The 24,309-nt window shown below is 51.9% G+C and overlaps 2 protein-coding genes across 10 annotated transcripts in view; both read left to right on the forward strand.

The window, feature by feature from the left end:
• The first annotated feature begins 23 nt into the window (after positions 1–23).
• malrd1 (MAM and LDL receptor class A domain containing 1) lies at positions 24–14,850 on the forward strand. 9 transcript variants are annotated; one of them, XM_037280065.1, is made up of 35 exons: positions 24–40; positions 267–596; positions 1,760–1,900; positions 1,966–2,054; positions 2,145–2,303; positions 2,677–2,767; positions 2,837–2,965; positions 3,107–3,259; positions 3,501–3,606; positions 3,678–4,045; positions 4,127–4,578; positions 4,640–4,727; positions 4,831–5,010; positions 5,093–5,243; positions 5,324–5,480; positions 5,560–5,670; positions 6,569–6,785; positions 6,882–7,129; positions 7,469–7,751; positions 7,993–8,238; positions 8,318–8,475; positions 9,427–9,607; positions 10,038–10,166; positions 10,238–10,394; positions 10,486–10,651; positions 10,748–10,952; positions 11,081–11,362; positions 11,426–11,551; positions 12,318–12,384; positions 13,320–13,423; positions 13,486–13,582; positions 13,655–13,715; positions 14,117–14,197; positions 14,288–14,400; positions 14,459–14,850. In XM_037280065.1, exons 2-34 carry the CDS (start codon positions 554–556, stop codon positions 14,381–14,383), a joined length of 5,322 nt encoding a protein of 1,773 aa, XP_037135960.1. In that variant the 5' UTR covers positions 24–40; positions 267–553; the 3' UTR covers positions 14,384–14,400; positions 14,459–14,850. The 9 variants fall into 9 exon arrangements, 8 of the variants coding, with proteins under 8 accessions (XP_037135960.1, XP_037135964.1, XP_037135961.1 ...); XM_037280069.1 differs by having other exon boundaries at positions 1,994–2,054; XM_037280066.1 differs by lacking the exons at positions 24–40; positions 267–596 and adding an exon at positions 1,078–1,373 and having other exon boundaries at positions 1,994–2,054.
• A 530-nt stretch (positions 14,851–15,380) lies between these two features.
• The window catches only part of esyt2b (extended synaptotagmin-like protein 2b), a 37,572-nt gene continuing 28,643 nt past the window's right edge, over positions 15,381–24,309 (forward strand). The window contains exons 1-5 of the mRNA XM_037279497.1: positions 15,381–15,810; positions 16,014–16,231; positions 16,615–16,789; positions 16,823–16,892; positions 16,924–17,047. Coding sequence (XP_037135392.1) covers positions 16,966–17,047 — 82 coding nt within the window. The 5' untranslated portion in view covers positions 15,381–15,810; positions 16,014–16,231; positions 16,615–16,789; positions 16,823–16,892; positions 16,924–16,965. The remainder of the gene's footprint in view (positions 15,811–16,013; positions 16,232–16,614; positions 16,790–16,822; positions 16,893–16,923; positions 17,048–24,309) is intronic.

Consider the following 24,309-nt stretch of genomic DNA (forward strand, 5'->3'; position numbering starts at 1 on the left):
ACAAACAAAACAGCCAATCAGGAGGTGGGGGTGAGGGCGGGTGTGGCACGTTTCACTTTCAGTTTTTATTTTTCAGGTACACCTGAAAATGGCGGTGTACCTAATGGAGTGTCCATAAGTGACATCACAAAGAAACCAGCCAATCAGGAGGTGGAGGTGACGGCGGGTGTGGCACTTTTCATGATTTTTCCCTAATGAAGTGGCCTGTGATTAGGTCCACCTGAAAATGGCGGTGTGACGTCACAAAGACACAAGCCAATCAGGAGGCGTGGCACTTTTCACCTTCAGTTAAGCTTTGAAAGTTTTATGTTTTCTTATCAGCTGTCGCGAGAGCTGTGATTGTTTTTCCAAGCACCGCAGATGACATTTTGTCAAATGTCTGGCTGGCTTCCCGGCCGTTCCAGTTGCGGCTCAGCTGGGGGAAGCAGACAGACGGTGGTGGGACCGGCGTACAGGCGCAGGTGTCGAGCCGCCGCCGACGTCTTGGGCAGCTTGACGCACGGGAAGGGCGAGAAGACTTGCGGCTTTGCCACGGACGGCGAGGCCGGCCGGGATGGGAGGTGCGATCGAGACGAGGAACCAACCAGCCGATGGACGTAGGAGAGGGAGGGAAGCGTGTCTGCTTGAACGTGAGGAAGCTGCGGCATCTGTTTACACTTTTACACTGTCGCTGCTTGTAGTTGATGGTGTTATTCTACCTAATGTGTTTGGGTTTGAATAAAAGGTTGAACTCGAAAAAAAAAAAAAAATCGTTTACGCTGTCGCATTCTTGTGACGTAGAACGCACGAAACTGACGCAATGACGCATTCATGGTGAGGGGGAAACGGTGAATGACCGCTAGGTGGCAGCAGAATCTCAATCTCTTTGCGTTTCTGGCAGGCCTACGGCATACTGCAATCCATACTATATATATATATATATATATATATATATATATAGTATGGATTATATATATATATATATATATATATATATATATATATATATATATATATATATATAATACAAACGTTAATCCACATACACAATTAGCTCAGAATATTTGCTTTTCTTCTTGGGTAGAATGTTGCATGAGTCAAAGTCTTTGAAAATTGTGATTATTTTTTTCCCTCTTTGTGACTTTCTTTCATAGCAAACAAAATGCCTTTTGCTATTTTCAGCAGCTCAAGTGAACTCTAACTTGTGGCGTTCCTAAGAGTGTTTCAGAGGTTGTGGGTTGGGTTCTGACGCAGTCTTCCTGTGTGGACTTTGCATGTTCTCCCTGTGCCTGCGAGGCTTTGCTTCAGAAAATGGATGGCATTTTTATGGCTGTGCGCCATTCCCATTGGTTCAATCAATATGGAGACTCGAATCAAGCAAGCAAGCATATTGAGTAAGCGCCATAAAAGCCATTTATGACGCTTTACGACTTGCTGGAGTCAAACTGAGCCTCGCCGTACTGTACAAAGTCATGTAGTAGACGTACGTCAGCAGGCGTCCGTGATGTGGAAATTTTGCCCATTGTTGCTGGTGGCCTTGACTTTGCCGTTCTTTACTGAGCCTCGTTTGATTTTGTACTCTACCTGCGCTAATGGCTCATCTATACCTGAGGATTGTGTGTGCGACTTCACGGACGATTGTGGCGACGAGCGACGCTGTAAGTCACTCCACTGATATGTTGATATGACAATAGATGATGGATGATGCCACACGCCTCACTAAAATGGCAACAGCAAGGAAAGTTCTAAAAGAAATGAAAAGGTCTTTTCCGTCTCACAGGTTTCAACTCTCACAAGAGATGTGACTTTAACGAAGGCTTCTGTGACCTGATCCAGCCCTGGTCACACGCGCTTCTTTCTCAATGGAAGAGAACCACGGCGGTTGGGCTCATCCAACGCGACCACACCGGCAACCAATCAGGTTTGAGACCTTGGGTTACTCTCTGCGCTAAATCAAGGCCAAATCAATACACTTCCATTCTTCAGCCTATTTCCTGTCCCTTGTGCCTGAAAGAGGAGACACTAGCACCGCACAGCTAATAAGTCCTCAGTTTGGGCCTGCCGACACCTGCCAGGTAGCACCACGCGTCTCCTTTTCAGACCCCCCAAACCATTTGTGCGTGTTCATCGCAATCGTCGTCGCTCATGGCACGTGCTCTTACTAGATGAGCTTCTACCATTACGTCTCGGCCCAACACGGAGCGCTTCAGGTTCTGATGGAGAGCGGCCCCCAGGGTCACGCCACTGTGCTATGGAAGCAGTCCACTCCAGCCCAAGCGTGGCAGCGAGCTGTTGTCCGCTTTTCCAGCAACAGCACTTTTCGGGTGTGTACGATTTTTCTATTCTTCTTCTTCTTTGAATGATTCTCATGGCTGTACTTGTTTTGCTCATGATTGTTTTTGTCATCAAATACAATGCAACTTGATTTCTACGTATTGATGCATTTTGAATCCGAGTTTAAAAGGCCAACTTTTCAATCCAAGCTTCTTCCACTTCCTCCCCCACACGCCATATACGTACGGTACGACAAGTGATAAAGAGCCAAAGTCACAGATAAAGACGCCTTGCGGACTTTGTCACTGCGTGCACGCACCCGGAGCCAACCTCAGGGGATGTCGCAAAACAAGCCTCTCAAATACAAACACGTACATGTCAATTATGTGACGTCAAGAAATCAATCGTTTGTCGGTCCACCAGGTGGTAATTGGAGGGAGTCTAACAGAGGACAGTGATGCAGCAGAGGTGCTGGCCATCGATGACATTTCCTTTAGTCCCCACTGTGAGCCAGGTACTGACATGTCTACAAACATTTCTAGAATTCACAAGCGTTCAAACGTGTTTTTTTTGTTCTTGTAAGTCTCGCCACCTACCATCGCTTGCCCGCCATCCTGGTACGCTTGCGAGGGCGGCGGGCCGTGCATCCAGGCGGACAAAGTGTGCGACTTCACCCGGCAGTGCCCGCACGGTGACGACGAAAGCGACTGCCGTAAGCGCTTTGGTCGCAATGGACGGCGGTAGAAAATGGATTGATTTGAAAACAATTGAATGTAGTTTGAAACGGACGGACCCAAACGAATGAAAAAAGGGCCATCGTGTCCGACATCTACCTACCTACCTCTTCCTCCAGCTTCGGAATGCGACTTTGAAGGCGGCTCCTGCGGCTGGTACGAGCTCACCCTCGGTGACGGTTTTGACTGGGTCAGAGGCTCGTCCGCCGATGTCCCGCCGGAGTATTACGGTCGCCCGCCTCCTCCGGACCACTCCAGTAACAGCACGGAGGGTACGAGCAGATCCCTGAATCCGAAAAGCTCCACCGTCTGTTGTTTGTGCCGCCCGCCGTGTGCTCAGTTTTTTTGCTTTGGGTCCTTGAGTGTGGCAAGTCTGCAGATATTCCCCTGCCTGCATATCATGAAATAGGATACGTACTTTACAGTTCAACCTGGAATTGAAGTCGCCGTCGGTGTCAGGTCAAGGAATAGAACACCATATTCATGGCGAGCTGAATTGTCGCTCCGTTGCAGGTCACTTTATGTTCATCCTGAAGAACAGCAGCAGTCTTTATCCGAGGGCGGTTCTCAGAGGACCGTGGTTCCAGCAGTCGGCCTCCGGGTGCACCATGAGCTTCTGGTGAGGCTCCCGGGTGCTCAGCCTCCCATTTAGCTCCATTTCATGCCCTTTTGCCAACTCGCCTCGTCTAGGCATTACAACTCGGGCATATCCGTGGGGGCCGCCGACATGTACCTCCGCATCCGAGGGGTCCAAAACAACACCGTCATATGGAGGACTTTGTACGAGCAGGGCAGCCGCTGGAACCGGGTCAGCCTCCAGTTGGGTCGCATCACGCGGCCCTTCCAAATCGCCCTGGCTAAAATCAGCATGGGCGTGTTCGACGGCATCTCGGCGCTGGACGACGTGTCCTTCCACAACTGCTCCATGCCGGCCGCCGCCGGCCAGTGCCCGCCGCACACGCATTTCCACTGCACGCGCACCAGAGCGTGCGTCGATCAGCTGTTGCGCTGCGACCTGGTGGACGACTGCGGCGATGGTTCGGATGAAGAGGGCTGCGGTGAGTGTTTTTTGCCAACCCCGTCCGTCCGTCCGTCCGTCCATTTGAGTAGGTCATGAAGGCTTGATTGCCGTTCCGCAGCCCCCGAGCTGCAGTGCAACTTCGAGGAGGGCCTGTGCAGCTGGAAACAAGAGGCAAACGGCGGCGGCGGCGACGTTTTCGACTGGACCCGCACCCGAGGCCCCACCCCGTCTTTCAACACCGGGCCCTGGAAGGACCACACGCTGGGTACCAGCTACGGCCACTACCTCTACATGGAGTCTTCCGTCCCCCAAGAGTTCAAGGACACGGCGGTGCTGCTGAGCCCGGCCTTCCAGCCCACCCACGGGCGCGGCGAGGACCCCTTTGACTCCCGCAGCCCGTGCGTGTTCCGCTTCCACTACCACATGTTTGGCTCGCACGTGTTCTGCCTCGCCATCTATCTGAGGACCACCTCGACGGGTCGCGGCCAGTTGCTGTGGGTAGGCTACGGGGACCAGGGCAACGTTTGGCACAGGAAGACTCTTTACCTCACCAGCGCTCGACCCTTCCAGGTACGACTCCGCCTGTGAATTTCCCAGTCAAAGAAAAGTGCTTTTATTTCCCTGCGGCTAGATCGTAATTGAAGGTACGGTCGGAGACGATTTCAACGGGGACATCGCCATCGATGACCTCTCCTTCCTGGGCTGCGTCCCGCACCAAGGTAGGTAGGTCGGTACGGACGGATGGACGGCCGTCAGCTCAGCTCAGCGACAGCCGACGTGTTCCGTCGGAGCGTTAAAGCTGCGCGTCATTTGCCGAGGAAGGCGAGCTCCCCGAGGCCAACGCCACGATCCCCGCGGTGACCACGCCGGCCCCCTCGGTTCAGCCCCACCGTTGCCCCCACGGGGAGTTTGCGTGCGCTCGGCTCGGCGAGTGTGTCGCCCGTGGCAAAGTGTGCGACTTCAGGCGGGACTGCTCGGACGGTTCCGATGAAAACGACTGTGGTAAAAATGATGCCCTTCGCAAACATATATCGTTCGAAACTTGACGAATCGAGCGTCTCAACCTCTTTATTTTTTCCTGCAGTGGCCGAGGGGTGCGATTTTGAAGGTGGCAAAACCTGCGGTTGGGAGACCGTTGCCCCGGTCTCCTTGCAGGCATTCCGCTGGTCACCTGACCAAGGGGAGAGCGTTCACGCCGGAGAGCAGTACCATCGTCCCGTCACCGACCACACCCTGTGAGGAAGAGCAAAAAATGACTGTGTACTAATGAGGTGGCGCTCCTTTCTCTTTGCGATTGACGTCCGTTCCTTCCCAGGGGCAGCCCCGAGGGTTGGTACATGTGCGCCGACAGCTCCAACGGCGGCTACGGCCAAGCCACCGACCTCCAGACGCCAGTCATCGCATCCACCGGGCCGCATTGCAGGCTGGTCTTCTGGTACCACATGGGCGGATTCACCGTGGGCTCCCTGCAAGTGAGACGGCCGAGCGCTGCGGGAATCGCTTCTTGCACCTTGTTAGCGTCGACAGCTGTCCCCTTGAACTCTTTTGCAGCTTTTGCTGAAGCGTGGTAACATCACGCATGAGGTTTGGTCTCAGAGCGGTAACCAAGGCAACAAGTGGAGACGAGGTGAAGTGTTCTTGGGGCTGTCAAATGACTTTCAGGTGTGGAAATGCTTTTACTCTAACGCGGTGCTATTCATGAGTCCATGCTCATTTGGAGCATCGATACATTTCTGCCTGTAAGGACTTTCTTGTTTTATGGCAAGTCATTAAAACATTCCGGAAAGTCCTTTTTTTTTTTACAAAATGCTGGACCGCTCATCTGTCTTGCTACCTTTCAGGCTCAGCTTACAGAGCTGAATTTTCTAAATTCTTCACAGCCTTTTAGAGTCATTCATTTTTGCTGCCACACACAACGATGAGCATTTTTAATTGGAGTGTGGCCAAATTGTCACATCAACTGTGTGTGGCAAAATACTTTTTGTCTTGGAACTCTGGCAACAACCAAAATGAGCCTAAAATGGCTGCAAAAGTCCTGTGTCTGTTCTCAAGACTTTTTATGTGGCTCTACTCGAAATAGTTCATGTTGCTGAGTGGCTTTCCTCAAAATTGATTTGGTTTACCAATCCTAACGACAGGGCCTGATTAGGTTTGTCTGAATATGATACGTCAGCCTTCAATGCTGTTTCCCGGTCCAATTATTTCTTTGCCACACACCGACCGACACGGCTCATTAGCCGATGGACTCGATCAATACTCAAGTCAAGTGTGACGGTGGCACGAATGAGTCCTCCATTGGCGAGATCAACAGACTCAGCGTGCGTCTCTTGGAGCGACATCGCCGACACTCATTAACCTGGTGTCCTCGTCTCCTGATGCTACCGGCCGCCAAGTTGATGAGACGCCCGTTTTTTTCTTTGTTTTTTTCTCCTATGGACTTGGAGAGAGTCCGAGTGGCCTCATAAATAGTGAGCGTTTTAAAATCGGAGTGCTCACTGGGTGTCATCAGTCATATCAATATAAGATATAACATTTGATGTCAAATTTTGTTGCCTGTCAGGTGGTGTTCCGAGCCAAGCGCGGCATCAGCTACATGGGCGACGTGGTGATCGACGACGTGGGCTTTGTGGACTGCGCCCCTCCGCCGCCGCCCTCGGGAGCGCCCTGCGCCCCCGAGCGCTACGCCTGCGCCAACGGCCGCTGCGTCCCCCGCGACAACCTGTGCGACTTCATCGACCACTGCGGGGACGACTCGGACGAGGAACCTTACATCTGCAGTTAGTGTGCAGCTGGCCTGAAATGGTGGTGGCGGCGGCGGCGGCAACACATTGATTTTCACTCTCTCTCTCTCTCTCCCCATTTGTGTTTCTCAGAAGCCTTTAACGGCCGTTGCGATTTTGAGTTCGACCTGTGCTCCTGGCGCCAGAGCTGGGACGACCATTTCGATTGGCAGATCAAAGCCGGCGGCACCCCCACCCTTGGTATGGGCCCGTCCACCGACCACACCCTAAGGGACCCCTCCGGGCACTACCTCTACTTGGAGAGCTCCTTCCCTCAGGCGGCCGGAAATAGCGCCCGCATTTCGGGGCCGTTGCTGAGCCGCAGGAGCTCTCAGTGCAAGGTCTGGCACAAATTCTTTTCCATGTTGTAACAAGCAAAATCAAGTCAAAAATAGATCGAGAATGATTGCTCGTCAACAGATGCCCGAGAATACGCCGTCTTTTCATTGTAGAAATGAATTACAAGTTTGGAAATGAGTTACAGTGTTTAATGAAAAATTGCAGCCGTCAGCCCGTCGGCGGGAGTGATCGTCCGTCGTCTCGCGCCTTCGACCTGACGGTCGCTCCATCAATCACGCTAGCGGCAGGGTTGAGCCAACCTCTTGAGAGGAACCATCCATCGCGGACAAATAAAGCATTCAAATGAAACACAAATTGAGAAGCGTTGTGACACCCCCCAGATGCGCTTCTTCTTCCACATGTACGGAGACGGCATCGGGACGCTGGCCGTGTTCCGGCAGAGCCGCCGCGGGGGACTCCACCTCCTCCTCAACTTGACGGGCGACCAGGGCAACTACTGGCAGATGACGGAGGTCCCGCTGAGCCACCCCGAGGACTTCCGAGTCACGTTGGAAGGACGGGTGGGGCGGAATCCCACGGGGGACATCTGCCTGGACGACGTCACCTTTTCGTCAGGGTGCCTGCTGGCTTCCTCGGAGCAAGCCGCTTCTCCTCCTCCTGAAGGTAGGCCCAGCAGAGGTCATTTTTTTTTTATTTTTTTTTTTTATAGTGTATTCTATTTATTATGCCGGAAGACTACGGTCCTGAAGTCTCCTGAAGTCTCTTTTTGCACTTTTATCCCCCAACTTGTACCTTCCTGTAAATCGAGCTGTTGTTACATGCAGTTTCTCACACGTGAGATTAATAAAGTTCCTCTAATCTTTCCAAAAGGGAGGCCACGTTGATTTGAGTTTGTCCTTTCCAGGCGGCTGCGCTCCGGGCTTCCTTCCGTGCGCCAACGGCCGCTGCTTCTCCTCCGAGCGGAGCTGCGACTTCCGAGACGACTGCGGCGACGGCTCGGACGAGGAGCGCTGCGGCACGTCCTGCTCCTTCGAGGACGGCCCGTGCGGCTGGAAGAACTCGCCGGCGGACAATTTCGACTGGTCGCTGGGAAGCGGCTCGGCGCAGGGCGTACGGCCGCCGTACGACCACACGCTAAACGATGAGAGCGGTTTGTTGTCGCCCGCCCGCCCGCCTCCGTGCCACTTTTTGGAAGGACGACGTGACGGCGCTGGTGAAAACGTCCTCAGGTCACTTCTTGTATCTGGAAGCCACACCGGTGGGACTGAAAGGCGACAAGGCTCACATCAGCAGTTCTCAGTGGAAGGAGACCAGCTCCATCTGCAAGCTCTCCTTCTGGTACTACATTTCTCACAAGGCCTCGGGAACCATCCGCCTGCTGGTCAAGGTAAAGCAAAGTGTGCTGACTTCCATCCGCCCTGAGCTTCTTTTTGTTCCTGCTTTTTTTCCCCCTCCTTGCTTTGTCTCGCATGGTTTTGTTGCGCGCGGTTCAAATGTCGTCCCAATTTCCAGGAGGAGTTCTCCTTTGTAGGCTCCTAAGATTGTGCTTTCAAAGCCAAAATAAAAAGCCACGCTCATTTTGTATGTTGCGTTACCACAGAACAACAAGGTTCACATGGTTTTCATTCGATTTTTCATCCTACGATTGCACATCGAAAGGAAATACGGCGACAGTTGAGGAGCTGCCTGCGGTCGCTCGTGACAATATTTCAGTAGTCATCTTGCGAATGTAAAGCCGCTTCCTCTCTTTTGTGGCGGGCGTACGGTATTCCGAGCGTGCGAGAGGAACGCCATCGGCCGGCCTTTTTAATCTAAAAGTCTTTATCCAGTGCTAGAGCAAGAAATGCGACTGCTTGTCACAGAAAAGCTGATTGCTGCATGAGGAAGATGTGTGATTAGGCTGGATTAGAATAGAATAGAATAGAATAGATCTTTATTGTCGTTGTACATGTGTGACAATAAAGATCTATTCTATTCTAATCCAGCCTAATTACACATCTTCCTAATAACTCCCGAGGTGACGCTGGGAAGCGGCTAGACGATGCGTGACGCGCGGCCCGCTCAAAGTCCCGCTCCGCTCCGCTCCGGGGTCGCATCGCTGGTTTGAACGGCGCATTAGTCAGTCACCATGTGGTGCCTGGCTGCTGCCATGGGAAAAGACTTGCGGAGGAATTACATACTTGGCCTCCCTCTCTTTTAATATATTCCATGTGCGGCGTGAGAGCGGAAACGATAACTGGAGACACAGTCCGAAAAGCGACAAATGATGTTAACGAGGAGCTTCGCTCGCTCGCTCGCTCGCTAATGAGTCTTGTTGATGTGTCCCGCTAATGATCAGACGGAGAACGCCATGTGGGAGGCGTGGAACAAAACGGGCCACCAGGGGAACGGCTGGAAGCGGGCCGAGGTGGCGCTCAGGAGGCTGAGGAACTTCCGGCTGATATTCGAGGGCGTGAGGTGGCGCGACGTCAGCGGGGGCGCCGCCTTGGACGACCTGGAGTTCAAAGACTGCGCCCCGAGTGAGTGGAATGATGGAATTGCCTTTGCCCGTGTCCAAATTGAAACTTGACTTTTTCTTAGTATGTCGACTTTCTCTTATTTACTCCTTCCTTTCCCGTGTGCTACTATTTTCCTCCCTCCTTGCTCCCCGTCCGTCTTAAATGAGGTGCAGCAAGCGGAAAGATGCTCGGAGCTCTCTCGACATCCTTTTGTCGGCCGCTCGCATCCTTCCGTGCGGAACGCGGGAAGGCTTTGTTTGAGTAATGAGGACCACGTGTGTGTGTGTGTGTGTGTGTTTTATGTCCATTGCACAAAATTCATTTGTTGAAGGATATATGGATGGGGGAGCCCGAAAGCACCTTGATGTGCATTTTGGATGCGTCAGCCATGTTTCTTTGGAAATAAGTTCATCCGATCTTCAAGTACTCAAGAGCAAATACTTCCGAGCAGGTCTGGCTGAGCCATCCAGCTGTCCCGCCATCACCGATTTTGTGTGCGACGGCGGCCGCTGCGTGGAGTCCCACCTTTGGTGCGACGGCAAGCCCGATTGCGGCGACCGATCGGACGAGTCGGACTGCGGTGAGCCCTTCCGTTCGGCTTCCTTTTAAGCGGCGACTCAATTGATTTGATATTTGTACACAAACCTTTAGGCGGCGTACTCGCCGCGCCGGGAGCGTGTAATTTCGAGGCGGACGACGGCCGATGGGAGGAGAGGTGCCAGCTGGCGCAGGACACCGACGACGACTTTGATTGGCGGATCGGTCGCGGCAGTGAACGAGCGGGAACTGGACCCACTTCTGACCACGGTTGGCGAGGGGCTCTCATTGCAACCTACCGACTGTTGCCATTCTTCTCAAGCGTAGTAAAAGAAAAGCTGAAGGCTAATGCTGCATTTGTCTCCCAAAGGTGGCGCGGGGAGCTTCCTCTACATCCACTCAGCCGCTCAGCAAAAGGGCCACGTTGCCCGGGTGACCACCGTTAGCGCCTTCCCAGCCAGCGTGGGGCTGTGTCACCTGCGCTTCTGGTACTACATGCACGGCTCGGAGAGGATGGGAACGCTGAAGGTGCCGGAGCTCGGTTTTTGAAAAAGAGCCAGCCAGCCAGCCAGCCAGCCAGCCAGCCGCACGCACGTAAGAATGAGAGACACGATTGGTTTGTAGGTGTTGACGGTGGGAGCGAGCGGTGGCACGCCGCTGCTGATGTGGGCCTTGGCTGGGAACCAAGCCGAGGGCTGGACGTACGCCAGCGTCATCCTGTCCAACCGGGCGCCTTTTCGAGTGAGCTTCCAGGCGGAGGTGGGCGGAGACATGTGGACTGACGTAGCCCTGGATGACATCACGTACACGGCAGAGTGCGTGACTGGAGGTGAAGGCCATGGATTTCTTTCAGTGCCGCCGCTGCCTAGTTTGTCTTGTCTTTTCATTTGTGTACAGTAATCTTATTTTTTTCCACGTTTGAACGAAACGCTAGCTAACCTGGCCTCTCATCCGCAGCTCCTGTGACTCCGCAGCCTCTCACCTGCAGCTCAGAGCACTTCCGGTGCGTCTTCTCCTCCCAGTGCATCCCCAGAAGCTGGCGCTGCGACGGCGAGTCCGACTGCTCGGACCGGTCGGACGAAGAGCGTTGCCCCGCGGCCGTACCGGGCACCCTCCCCCCGCAGGGCGGCTGCCCCGCCGCCGCTCGCTTCCGGTGCTCCGACGACGTCTGCCTCCCGGCCATATTGCGCTGCGACGGCGTCGCCGACTGCGGCCGCGGCGAGGACGAGCACGAGTGTCGTAAGTGTCGCTGATGACTCCTCTTTTCGACGCCCTCTGCAAACGGTCCCGCCGTCTGTGCAGCTTTGCTGCAGTGCCGGCCGGGAGAACTGCTGTGCGACGCCTTGTCCTCTTGCATTCCTGTGGAGAAGCGTTGCGACCGCTTTGCAGACTGTTTGCCTTTCCTGGCAGATGAGTCCAGTTGTGACGGTAAACACCCTTGCCCAAACTTTCCACTTTGAACTTGCGTCTTAAAGTAGCTTAGACCGAATTTCTTTCTCTTGACGTCTCGGAGTGAAGCTGTGCCAGAAGGGGGGCCTCGCACGGCACGGCACGGCACGGCACGGCACGGCACGGCACGGCACTCTATCTCTGCGAGCATACGTATCTCCTGCTTTCTTGTCAGAATCTGGCAGCTTTCTTCCAGAATTCCTCATTTCCTGCTCTCTACCTGCCGCCCTGACGTTTGACACGGAAGCTTCAAATTGCTTCAAACTTGCCATTAATTGCGTGTCAACCCACCATGTGCCAATTGGACCTTAAAATAACGCCATTTGCACGCTTGTGATGACGGCGCCAGTGTTTCTATTGTTGCTAAGGCCATCCCGCCCGTATCACATACTTCTAAAATCGCTGGACTTCTCGCATTGCGTCACATGTTCAGAGAACAAACAAATCAGGTCATTTAAAAATCTAAAACCTAACTTGTGAAAAAATAACACATTTTATTTGAATGTCATATTGCTCAGTCCTAACAAACACGACACTCAGACTTTGTCTAGTTCAACGCTAATGTGATGCCGTTTCCATGGCAACAGAAACTGCGTACTCGAGGCTCATTGTCATTCAGTACAGGCGGGGGGGGGGGGGCATTTCAGCGAGACAGGCTCGGCATATGCTAATGTCGTAAACGTGAATGATTAATACTACCCGGTTGTCACTCTCATTTATTGATTCGATTTGATTTATGATGCAGATTGTCCTGCCATGTTCTGCCTGGGACGAGGTCTGTGCCACGTGGAGGAGCACGGACCTGTTTGCATGTAAGCCGCGCGCACACACAACCTTAACTCGCCTGGTAAAAATTCCATCCGTCTCGCTCCGTGAAACATGTAGCAACCTGTAAATTAGGCTGACTTTCTTCCTCCGCCAGGGTGAGCGCTTTCTCACCTTGATATATTTCACCGCAGGCGCCACGGAATCGTTGATGGATCGTGCCGGTCAATATTTAAACACGAAGCATCCGTCTGGTTGGCGCTTTGGGACTCTTCAATTACAATCCGGGAAGATGGTGGCTGATTCTGTGTGGTTACCTTTAGCGGGATGTCAATCTCAAATTCTGCCTTGAACTCCTTCAAGATTTTAGCGCACCAACCAAGTATCTAAAATGGGATGTGTGTAGGGAAGAGAGCAGCACCTCTAAAAAAAAGTCTTTTCGGCCACACCCCCTTCAACAACCTGACAAAGTCGCCCCCCCTCCCCGACTGCACACAAATCAAAACCTCTTGAATACATTTCGAGCAGTCTTTTCCAAATCATTTTAGCTACGCACAGCTTTGAAAGCAGCGTGTCTGTCCAAGAAGAAATGGCCCGCCCGCGGCCATGACCGCACGCGCGCGCGCGCGCACGCACGCACGCACGCACGACGGCCCCGTCCGTCCGTTCACACGTTAGATGATAACGACATCCCGATAGATGTGTGTTCCACATTTGAAGCGCCAGCTGATACTGAACAGATGTGGATTTGGACCAACATCTTGGTTTTGCGAGGACGGCAACAGGGCCAAATTGTTCGCAGCTTTGTGTCCAGCTGTGGAATTTCCACCAGTACTGGAATTGTTTTCGAATGTGGACCGTGTTAACATTCAAAAGGTTGGCTTTAACATTTAGGCACCAGAAGCTCCTAAAGTTAGCATGCTAGATGTTAGCATTGTAACATTTTGTCTGGGTCATGATTGGTTTCCCCCTCCTCCCTCAGGTGTAATCCGGGCTGGACCGGCAACCGCTGTCACGTGAGGGCGAAGCCGCCGCCGCCGCCGCTCTCCACTCCGACGCCACCCGGGCTCGAGGCCACGCGGCTTGGTAAGGTTTCAACATTTGCGTGGGCACGGTCCAATTAGGAAATAACAAATGGTGGTTGGCAGACGCGGTGTACGCCGGCATTGCCGTCGGGATGCTGCTGCTGGTGGCTGGCGTGGCCGTCTGCGTCCTGGCTCTGTGCAGTAAGCGATGTCGTGCCATGTGAGTCGTCGTCCGTAATGATGTTTGTTTTTTTCCCCCCTCCCGATAACGCCGCCGCCGCCTCTTCCGCAGGAAGCGCAGCCCGACGGACTACGGGATGATGGATGGCCCCGCCTTTGACCGGAAGCCAGAGGTGATGTCTGATCCATCATTCGGCAATTCTCCTGGGGCATCATTAGTGTTCACAGTCGTACAAAGCGACAAGAGAGCAATGGCCGGTTATTCGTCATCCCCGCTGATGGCTGATATCATTTAATGAGTGAAAGTACTGCAAAAAATGGGATTCCCCAAATCATGATCAAATTGAACGGCTTACTTTTCATTGGATTGAATTTCAGAAATGTGATGTGACGTTTCCTCATCCAGTCTTCATTGACATTTAAATGCTTTTTCATTCATGCATGATTTCAGTTGATCATGATCAAATTGAACGGCTTACTTTTCATTGGATTGAATTTCAGAAATGCGATGTGACGTTTCCTCATCAAGTCTTCATTGACATTTAAATGCTTTTTCATTCACGCATGATTTCAGTTGGAGCGCCGTGCAATCAGGCGCAGCAACGACGCCGGGGCTCTCTCCATCAGCGTGTACCCTTGGAGGAGGGAGACCGAGGTGAGCCTTTGTCTTTTTTTTTTCCTCCTCCGTTTCTCTCATTGGCAAATATCAAATGGATGCACGAATCCCATCTTCCTCACTCGGCAGAGCTCGTCCAGGAGGGACGCCAGGCTGTCCTTTGCCAACCCGTTGTACAATCATCATCACGTGAACCCCGATGAATATAGGAGCTCTCGGGCGTAAGATAAAAAGAAGATGGACTGTACATATGGACGCCTGTTGTGGATCAGTATGCCAAACGTACATTGAATTTTTTCCCTCAGGGAAAGGGAACACATGCAAAGATCAGTCAAATTGTGCAGATTTTCTTTCTCCCTGGTCACGTGTTGCTAGGCAGAATTCCCAGGGCTTGACCATAAGTGCCCCAAAAGGCCTATGAAAAAAAATGGATGTACGTATGTGCTAATCATTTTAAATGAGGCTCCGGGAATAACAACACTTGGTAAGTGGAAAACCAGAATTTCTCAGGTAACCTTTTCCTTGTCACTTGTTGCCAGGCAGAATTTACAGAGCATATCCACCGGCCAATGAAAGCATATACTAATAGCAATGCTGCACCGTTCATCGGACTCATCCCTTGTTTACGTGCTTGTTAAATAGTGTAGCATTGCACATGAACTGTCAATTGATGATCAACCTTGTGTTTAATAGATCATTTGTTGTGTATTGAATTGACATTTGTCACTTTGTTTTGATTCTGATCTGATTCTCTTGGAAAAAGGTTAAGGCAGCACAAATGCAGGGTGACTGCTTTGCAACAGGTGTGGCCAAACTCAGCTCAGCTCAGCTCAGCTCAGCTTAGTGCTCAGCGCTCGCTCGTTTGCATCAAGCAACCCACTGGACAATAGCGCTTTATGCACCTTTATGCCAAGCTTGCACCCTGGTGGCCTTTGTTTTTGCTTTTGGTGTTGTTTTGTCGTCTCTGGTACATTCGGTATTCATGCCGCTGCATGGCACGTAGCGCTAGCGCAAGCGCAAGCGCTGTTTTTGTGTCGTTTGTGGGATCAGCTCACCCCGTTTGGGCTTTATCGCTCTTGTCCGAACAATTAAACCCGATTGGGATGTGTTGGCAATATTTTGCTAGTTGTTGGGAAAATGATATGACTCACTTTTGATTGTTTTTTTCAGTTCATAGGAAAAGTGTAGCTCTTCATAAACGTTGCATTCAAATTGCATGAAAGCAGGACCAAGCCACGCCACGCCACGCCACGCCACGCCATGCCGTAAGAATACATTTCACTCCAGTTTCATCCCCACTGGCACGAATCTAAATACATGGAGCGGACGACCTTGTGCTAGTGCTCGCTCACGGCCAAATGAGCTCAAGTGCACTTTGGGCTCAATAGAAGAAGATGAATTGATCGTGATTGGACGAGATGCGAACGCTGAGAGCAAACTGATTGCGAGGAAGACGCAAGAAGCTGTCCCTCGAGCGATGAGATGATCCTGTGAGGTAAATACATGGCACGTTTTGCCGTCATTGTTCTCGGCGCGGATACCTTTCTGCCACGAGGAGGGCGCTGATCAAATCGAGCTCCCAGATGTTATGCAAGAAAGCCTAGGATGGGAGTAAAACTCCAGAGATTCATGAAGGTCACTGCAAATGCTTGGTAAAACTTGACTCACTTCCAATTTGCTTGGGGATGTTCATTTCCAAAAAATGTCTTGTTTAAAAAGTGAAGAAGAAAAAAAATGATAGGATGTGTTTTTCTACCTGTTCTGGGGCATGACGACCTTTTTGGGTGGTGAGGATATTTGAAGGCGCATATTTGATGGCAGCCGCCGAGTGATCCAGCTCCTTGACTTTTCTCAGCTTTTCCGCGACCGCTCCTGAAATTCCCTCAGCGAGTAGAGTCGTCATTGCAAAGTCCTCCATCCCTTTATGGGCGGGCGCCAAAGGCAGGGGAAGGGAAAAACAACACCCAACTACCTCCCTCCCACGCACGCCCTGCCCATGTCTGGCCGTCTGTGAGGAAAACACACATGCTGATGTCATGGTGACAACACTGTAGCACTTGTACCTGCTGAAAGGTGACCATAACTTCTGGCGGGACATCAAGAATGGACAAATGTTGGATACATGACTTCATGGCACTCTTGCACCAAGTTCATATTGGGAATGAGCATACTTTCACTTTCTGATGGATGAGCCCATTTGATTCGCTTGTAAGATAGATTAGCAATCATCATTTGGTAACTACTTCACTGGTTCTTCTATATCAAACAAATGTTTGGTAACTATTTTCTTTCATTTGCCGTTTTTCTCGCGTCATTGTCTGTCGTGGACATAGCCGAATACGCGAATAGTAGTCAAATGTTTTGCAAGCGTGTACTCGCAGCAACATCCAAAACGACGCCATGTCATTGGCTGTAAGAAGGCTGTGACGTCACACGCGCACTTTCTTTTCCTCCAGGAGCGCAACATCGGACCTCACACACCGGCAGAGAGAGAGAGAGAGCGAGAGCTCCGATGCCTTGTCAACTTGTCCCGCTCGGTACATTTGAATATTTGTCTTCTTTTTGTTTGACTTGAAGAGGTGGTGGGTGGACGCGCCATTGTGTGGGCGAAGAAAGCGCCGTGGAGGACAAAGCAGCAGCAGCAGCAGCAGCAGCAGCAGCAGCAGCAGCAGTTTCCTTGGTTTCTCTTTCCTCCGGGAGAGTTGCGGGGTTCTGCCGCCTCCCTCGGAGGAGTGGCGCGGCCGCGGCACGGCGCGGCGCGGCGCGGCGCGGCTCACAAGACAAGCACTGCACGGAAATCTGTGGACATGGCGCTCGACAGGAAAGTGGACCTGCTACTCGGACTTGTCGTGCTTGTGCAGTGCGTGTACGACGCCGGAGCCCAGACGGGTAGGAACATGCTATCATTTGGCTGTCACATGATTGTTATTAGCATTGTTGTTCTTTTAAACCTACTAGAAAGATGTTGCATCCCATCTTTGAGTGTGTTCAACCTTCTTTGTCATCTGGTTAAATATCCAATCACATAAATACAATGTGGAGCCAAGATGGATGTTAAAAAAAAAAAAATAGAGGAGGAGAAGGAGGAAAAACCAAAATATGGCTCCAATCATCCTAACATGATCACCCTGAGCGCGCACTGAGCAATTAAGTGGCTTACAATGAGGGAGGGGGCTGGTCCTCCTTTAGGCTAAATTCATCAAATCATTTTAAGTGTGATGTTATGAAGCAGCACAGCGGCTAGCCTTTGGCAGGTCTGCCTCGCAGTAGGGAGGTTCTGGGTTTGAATCCTTCCTTGCTCTCGCAACACGTATGACAGGTTCATTGATGACTGAACTGTCTGTCCATAGGTTGGAATGTGATTCATGTCATTATTGTGTATTTGTGGCAGCACAGCGGTGGAGTGGCTGACAATTCTGGAATGAAAACATCATTTTGTGGAGTGTAATAAGTCTCTCCATGTCCTGCGAGGTGCATTCACTCTTGGACTGCGATGCGACCGAGAGGTCACGTCGGTGGTATTCTTGGGCCATCTCAGTCGACATCAGCACGCTGCGCACACGACAGCCTCGTCAGCTTGGTCCTCGACAAGCGAGCGCTGCATAATGTAAATGAAAGCAGCGTGTGTTTTGTGAGCGAGACGACTCGCCACCCTTTGCTTTTTCTCAAAGTGATGCTATCTATCGGGTGGCGCATTTCTGCGCCAGCGTGCTTTTGACACTTCAGTCAGTTTGCATGTGGAGCGAGCGCGTTTGAAGGTCCTTGCAGGAGGGAGATGGACCCAGTTCAACAGAAACACTCTGTCTTTTTGTTCCATCTGTGACTTGTCCTTGTTTGTATGTAGGACACTCCACCAGTGAGTTTGGTGCCCAAAGCAAAAAATGGCAAGCTTTGACCAAACAAAGCATCATATCAAACAGTACAGTACCTCTTGTTGGAAACTGTGCTGAACATCTGGGCCAAATGACGCAACGTCCTGCAAGCATTTTCTTTTTTTAATGCCATTCTCAGCACTGGCACACCAAATTGAGGCTGATCTCCGAGATAATTTGCACCCCGAGTGGAAAAAGAGATGTTCCTCTCGGGCCTGGAATGCGCCGGCATACGCAGAGAGCGCGCGTGGTGGCCTTTTTCGATTGGAGAGGCCGGTGGAATGATGTTGTGGCTTACTTGAAATGCCTGCGCTGGAGGTAGTCAATGTGCTAAAAGTGCCACGGCTCGGCTCGGCTCGGCTCGGAGCGCGCCCGGATACCGTGTGACTTCTTTGCGAGCTGGGGGGGATGCACGGGAAGGGGGAGGGTGGCTTCATTGTGCCACCGCAGCAGCCAAAAAGCGGGGTCGTCACCCGTACCAGCAGGCAACAGCAGCACCGGGCCGGCGCATTAGTCACGCCCTGGAACCTCGGCCCGCTGTGGGAAGAAGCTCACGAGTGGGGGGGTGGATTTAGAGCTCGGAGCGGCGCGCCCCAGACAAAGAGACGAGAGGCCGCGAGTTAATGAAACGCGGCCGGCGCGGTTAAGCCTCTCTTCAACTTTGGCTCCTCCCTCAGCTGCGCCGCAGTCCACTTCCAAGGCCCGCTTGAAAAGGTCACAAGCGGGGAGCCTCGTGACGGATAAGAGTTCGGTCAGAGATGACGAGCAATTTCCGACATTGATAAACATCTTTTTTTTTTTTTTGTATCCCACCCCTCCGCAAATGATTGGAAAGCGCCTGCTGCAGCTCCAGATAATTCATCGTTGGCTGCAAGCTAGCTAATTGGCTCGACCAACAACCTGAGTGGCCCAATGTAACCCTGTTGAGAGGATAACAAGGGAGGGCTTAATCTCCTTCATAGGGTTAGCTTGAATCCAGACTCATTTCATGTAAAAAGCCCAAAGCAAAGCGATCGGCCAGAGGTGAAAGCAGCCGTATACAAACGGTGAACTTTCACACCAACGCAGGCAGGCAGCCACGCAGGCAGGCAGCCACGCAGGCAGGCAGGCAGGCAGGCAGGCAGGCAGCCAGCCAGCCAGCCAGGCAGCCACGCAGGCAGGCATGCAGCCAGGCAGGCAGGCAGGCAGGCAGGCAGGCATGTGGCGGCATGCCGTAAACCCGGCCGAGGACAATTTGCTTTGTGGCAGGCTCCTGCCGACTTCAGGATATGAAGTCTGGATAAGGCAAAGAGGAGCGGCCACCCGTCGCTCGCTCGCTCGCTCGCCCGGGTGCGTTATCTTCTTTCAGCATGCCTCCCTCCGTTTCATGGCAACAAGGCATGGAGCACTTGGTTCCCCTTCTTCTCCAGGCTGCTTGAGGAGGATTATAGGCACATGAAGCCATGCTTTGAGCTAGCATGTGCAAGCACGCCATTGTTTGGAATCAGGTTCAGGCTTCCAATTGCAAGTTTTGCGCAGGTCCTTGGCTATCTTAGCACAGTCCCAATTGGATGAGAGTTGATTTTGTTTCACTTAGTGTCATTTCTTCTAACGCCTGCCACGACCGACTTCCTTTTGAACGTCTGCAAGTCATTTAGGAAGGCCCATCATCCATCCATCTGGCTCTCGCTCCCATCGGACATGAAATACTTGGCACGGCACGTCTGCGACAGGTCGAGCGAGTGAGATCCAGCGTGAGATCACTCCATCTGGGTTTCGCATCATTGCCTCTCATTTGAGATGTTCCAGCAGGTCGAGCGGTCAACCGGTTTTTATTTTGTTTGCCCATAAGAGCCGGTGGCGGAAATTGCACTTGGGTCAGTGTCATTTCTTTTTTTTTTTATGAATGTCTGTTTGATACGGTTGGTTTTTGAAGCTCTTTCACCAATTCTAAGAGGGGAAGCTCAGACTTGTGGGTGTGTTGCCACAAGTCTGTCCATGTTGTTGTTTTCGTCTTGCTGGGTGATCTCACCGGAGGCCGGCCTGGTGTGCTCGCAGTGATTCAGGGGGCTCACATCATTTTCATGAGCGCCATAGATCACGTTTGCGGTCTGGCAGAGCCGAGTTGTCATTTGGCAAGCCCGGGCCGGGCCGGGCCGCATGTAGCGTCTCCGGCAACGGCGGCTATTTGCTATGAAAAAGTGCATTGGCTAACGTTCATGTGCCCGCGTCCTCCCACTCCCCATGACTCACCTTTGATTCTCATTTGGAGACATTCTTGGAGTCTAACCAGATCCATCCATCCATTTCTTTGGAGCCCATCCTAAATGACTTATGGCGGACAACACTCTTGGTCTTAAATCAATTTGAGTAAAGAGGAGGCTCTGGTCTGGAAGGGAACAGTGCACTGTAGAAAAGTGGAATCTGAATGGATGTGCCTGGACCACCATCCAGTTGCGTAGACTCCAGTTCTTGATGAAAATGACGCCGTCCAAGTCATGTGACGAATGGCCTTTGTTAGTCATGCTTCTTTGTTAGCAGCTGAGAGGATGATAAAAATCAAATTGACTCTCGTTTGAAGGCCGTCCGCCTGCCTGACCGCCCGCGCGCCCGCTCATATCGCAGCAAACAATATTAGCGTGAGCTCTTTAATTACCCATCCATTCATTTTCTATAGCGCTTGTCCTCATCAAGGGTGCGTTGGTTATTCATACATTCCGTTGGATAAAGACTCACTGTTGACACATCGCTGTTGACAGTGTATTGAATCATTTTGGCTTATTTCGTAAGAGCTCATTGAATTCCACTGGTGTGCCACCCCCTCCCCTCCCCTCCCCAGCCATCAAAAGCAGGCATGTGGAACTATCTATCGATTAATTGTCTTCTCAGCTCAGCTCAGCTCAGCTCAGCTCAGCTCAGCTCAGCGTTGACCCAAAAGGCCTCTGGCACTGCGCATTGTCACATTCGATGCTTGCACGCTGCCAATTGCGCTCACTCCTAAAGCTAAATAAAGAGTCACCTGGATCTAATTTGACATGTGCAATGCAATAAAACTTACCTGTGTTGAGTTGGAGCCATGCTAACTCATTGGCATTTCTTTTTAACCGGGCTGGCACCGAATGAGTTCAGAGCACTTATTATGAACTAGCGAAGCGGCTGCGCTGACCTGCTCCTGCCGTACTTTGGCATGCTCGTGCGTGCACAAGGGCGCTAAACACATTGGCGCGGGCCGCCTGCCAAAAGGCGCCAGGAAGCCCGGCACAAACGGCGCAGATAGTAGCTAGTATGCAAACACCAAGACAGGCACGGAAGCAAATGCACAATTAATTAACACCCGGGAGGACCTTTTTCTTCTTCTGCCAGCCGCTGTAAAAGCAAGATGGGGAGCTCTGCACACTATGTTGGAGCTTCATCTCAATTCCTCTATGGAAGTTTTTAGTCAATGAAGCATTTGCTGGAGATTGGATTTCTGGAAGACTTCTGGAAGACTTCTGGAAGACTTCTGGAAGACGCTGTGTCATTTCTGGCTGGCCGCGAAGTAACGGAATGAGAAGAACGAGCGATGGGAATAGCCTGTGGGACTTCACATCTGTCCTGAAGACCTACGTAAACAGGTCCGGCCTCTTCAACAAGACAATGCACAAAAGGGGAGAATGGAGAGCCAGTGCCAGGTGGACAGCTGCACTTTGGAGAACAGCAGCATCCTCAAATGCCAAGTGGACACAAATTGGGAAAAGCAAAGCCGGATCGATCGGATCTCTCGCAAGCGCAAAGGCAACAAGTGAAGTCCCAAAAGGGCTCATGTGGTTCCTACTTCGTCTTTTTGAGCTAAGCGACAATTAGATAGGAGCTGTGACGATGCGCTTTTAACAGGTCATATCACACATCTGTTATGGGATAGGAGATTTGAAAGGTCAAAGTTAGTCATCAAGCTGCGTGCACCAAAATCAACACTCGTCACGGGTCGGCCGCGTCTCCCGGCCGGAAACGCCACGGCGTCCGTCTTTCTCCCTTCTCGTGTTCTCGCCCGGACGGGAATTTGCGCTTTTGTTCGTCCTCTGGCGAGCGAGCGAGCGAGCTCGCTTTCAACCTCTTGACAAAAGATGCTGCCGGAAGAGTCGGAGTAAGACCCCGTCCCGTCTTCCTTTTCACGCTCTCATTTTGAAGGCATCGGAGGTATTTTTCGCCCCTTCCAAAGTGGGTCAGCGCTTCGCAGAGTGTCTGTTGTGCACAATCTATACTATGCTCCTTGAATCTGTCTGTCGACAGCGAATGATTTTCCTTTACACTTAAGTGTGTCTGCCGATTACCTCGCAAGGACAGAGTGTAACAACACGCCGGTGGGGCATCTATCGGCGTTCCATAGCCGGTCCATCATCCGCTCTTTAGCGCCTTTGATTTACGATAGGCGTTGTAAGGCCGTCACTCCAATTGAGAGGCAAACGTCTTGAATGCAATGCGAGGTTTGGCTAGTCAAGCTTGCAAGATCAAGGAGCATGTCGAAGCAGCAAGTTTTTTTTGACGTGGAGCCACGGCAGACGGCGGAGGGAGATTGATGAGAGGGGACGACAGCGCGTCTTGGCAGACTCCCTCCGGCAAAGGAGCCGCAGGTGTGATCTCAAGCGGCCTTTTTTTTCCACTTAGTGCGATGGCGACGAGTCTCGGCCAAGCATTATCCTGAATTTGATGCCAACGGAATGATAGCTAGCTTTCAGCAAAAGAGTCCACTTGCCTTCATTCAACATCTTGATTTTCTTCTACCTGCCAAACGGGAAAAAGTTGCACTCATCCATTTGAACTGGGCTGGCTGGCTGGCTGGCTGGCTGGCACTGAATGAGGTAACAAACAGCTTTGTGTGTTTTGGGCTTTACTCACAGTTGTCCATTTGGACACCTTTGTTTGCTTTTATGCCGAAAGAATGCTCCAGGCAGAACACCTTTTATCTCCTTCCGTTATATCATCCGTATGCTCCGTCGGAATCTTTCCTTGGGCTGCCTTTGGCCCCCTCGAGTGTGAATCTTTAACAGGCCCTCGTCGAAGGGGTCCTCGTTGATTCGGAGCCAACGCAAAGGCAGCCGTAGTCTTCGGTCCTCGCTGTCGCCCCCCGTGGGAAAATGTTTAAGTGGAGGCTGAGACTGCCAAGCGCCATCAATGCCCCTGCGCCAATGCCAACAAAGCTTGCTCCTCTCTCTCTCTCTCTCACTCACTCACTCACTCACTCACTCACTCACTCACTCACTCACTCACTCACTCACTCACTCACTCACTCACTCACTCACTCACTCACTCACTCACTCACTCACTCACTCACTCACTCACTCACTCACTCACTCTCATCCACACTGACGGTCTTCAGAGAGCCAAGAGATGGCTCGCTGGCTCGCTCGCTCGCTGGCTCACTCGCACGCTGCTGATGGATATCAAAAGACTGTGTGGTCAATCAATCTCCACCTGCTGGCCATGAACAAGCTTGTCCCCCGCCCCGCTTCTTGGAGGTGCTCTGTTGACCAAAGTCTGATGATTGATGTTGAGCACCCGGGGCTCCTTTGTACTGTATATCCTCCACAAGATGCATCCTCCCGACCATTTCCAATTTTCAGCTCTGTTGAGCAGACTGTGGGAATTGTGAGCGAGCGAGCGCGTGTGTGCGATTTCAGTCGGACTGAGCTCCAGCCACCCCCTGTCCTCGACCCATTCCATTTTTAGAGCTGGCTTAGCCTGCGACCTTCAAGAAAAGAATCATATCGCTTTGTGGACAACGGGAAGAATAATGGCTTTTGGAGCGAGTCCAGTGTCGGTTGATGCATGGCTCCGCTCGCTTCATCGTACGACTCCGAGGAGAAAAATGGAGCCGACGGTGGCAACGGTAAGGCTTCGTGCTCCCGCGGTCAAGCACTCAATCTTCTCAAAGAAGAGAAAGATGGCGTGTTTGAGCGGAATCGGAAAAACACCTCCCCGTCTTGTTTGATGCCCCCTCTGACCACGCGGCTAACCACCAATTACACGTGGAAAGCCGCAGCGGTGACAGCGGGCTTCTGGCCCGGCCCGGCCCGGCCCGGCCCGCAGTTTTGGTCCAGCATCTTGGCTTGTTTGAGCAAACTGCTCGACATTGTCATCAATCATGCGGCCGACACACAAATCCTTTGTGATCTATTCCAAAACTTCACAAGTGGAATAGATTTGCCCGAGCGGGAGTCATTGTTTTTCCCTGCTCGCCGTTTGATGTCAAATATTTTCATGTTCAGGTTGATACATTTTAAAAGCTTTGATTATGGGGAGGAGCTAAATTGAATGTAGCCA

Source organism: Syngnathus acus, chromosome 20, assembly GCF_901709675.1.
Source record: "Syngnathus acus chromosome 20, fSynAcu1.2, whole genome shotgun sequence".
NCBI classification, from domain to species: domain Eukaryota; kingdom Metazoa; phylum Chordata; class Actinopteri; order Syngnathiformes; family Syngnathidae; genus Syngnathus; species Syngnathus acus.

What these genes read in the sequence shown, in the direction of transcription:
- malrd1 (XM_037280064.1), top strand. Translation starts at nt 1,484, where the DNA reads ATGTGGAAATTTTGCCCATTGTTGCTGGTGGCCTTGACTTTGCCGTTC. An exon ending in TTGTGGCGACGAGCGACGCT is followed by an intron (nt 1,638 to 1,759) that starts GTAAGTCACTCC and finishes TCCGTCTCACAG; the next exon opens with GTTTCAACTCTCACAAGAGA. An exon ending in GGGCTGCGTCCCGCACCAAG is followed by an intron (nt 4,728 to 4,830) that starts GTAGGTAGGTCG and finishes TTGCCGAGGAAG; the next exon opens with GCGAGCTCCCCGAGGCCAAC.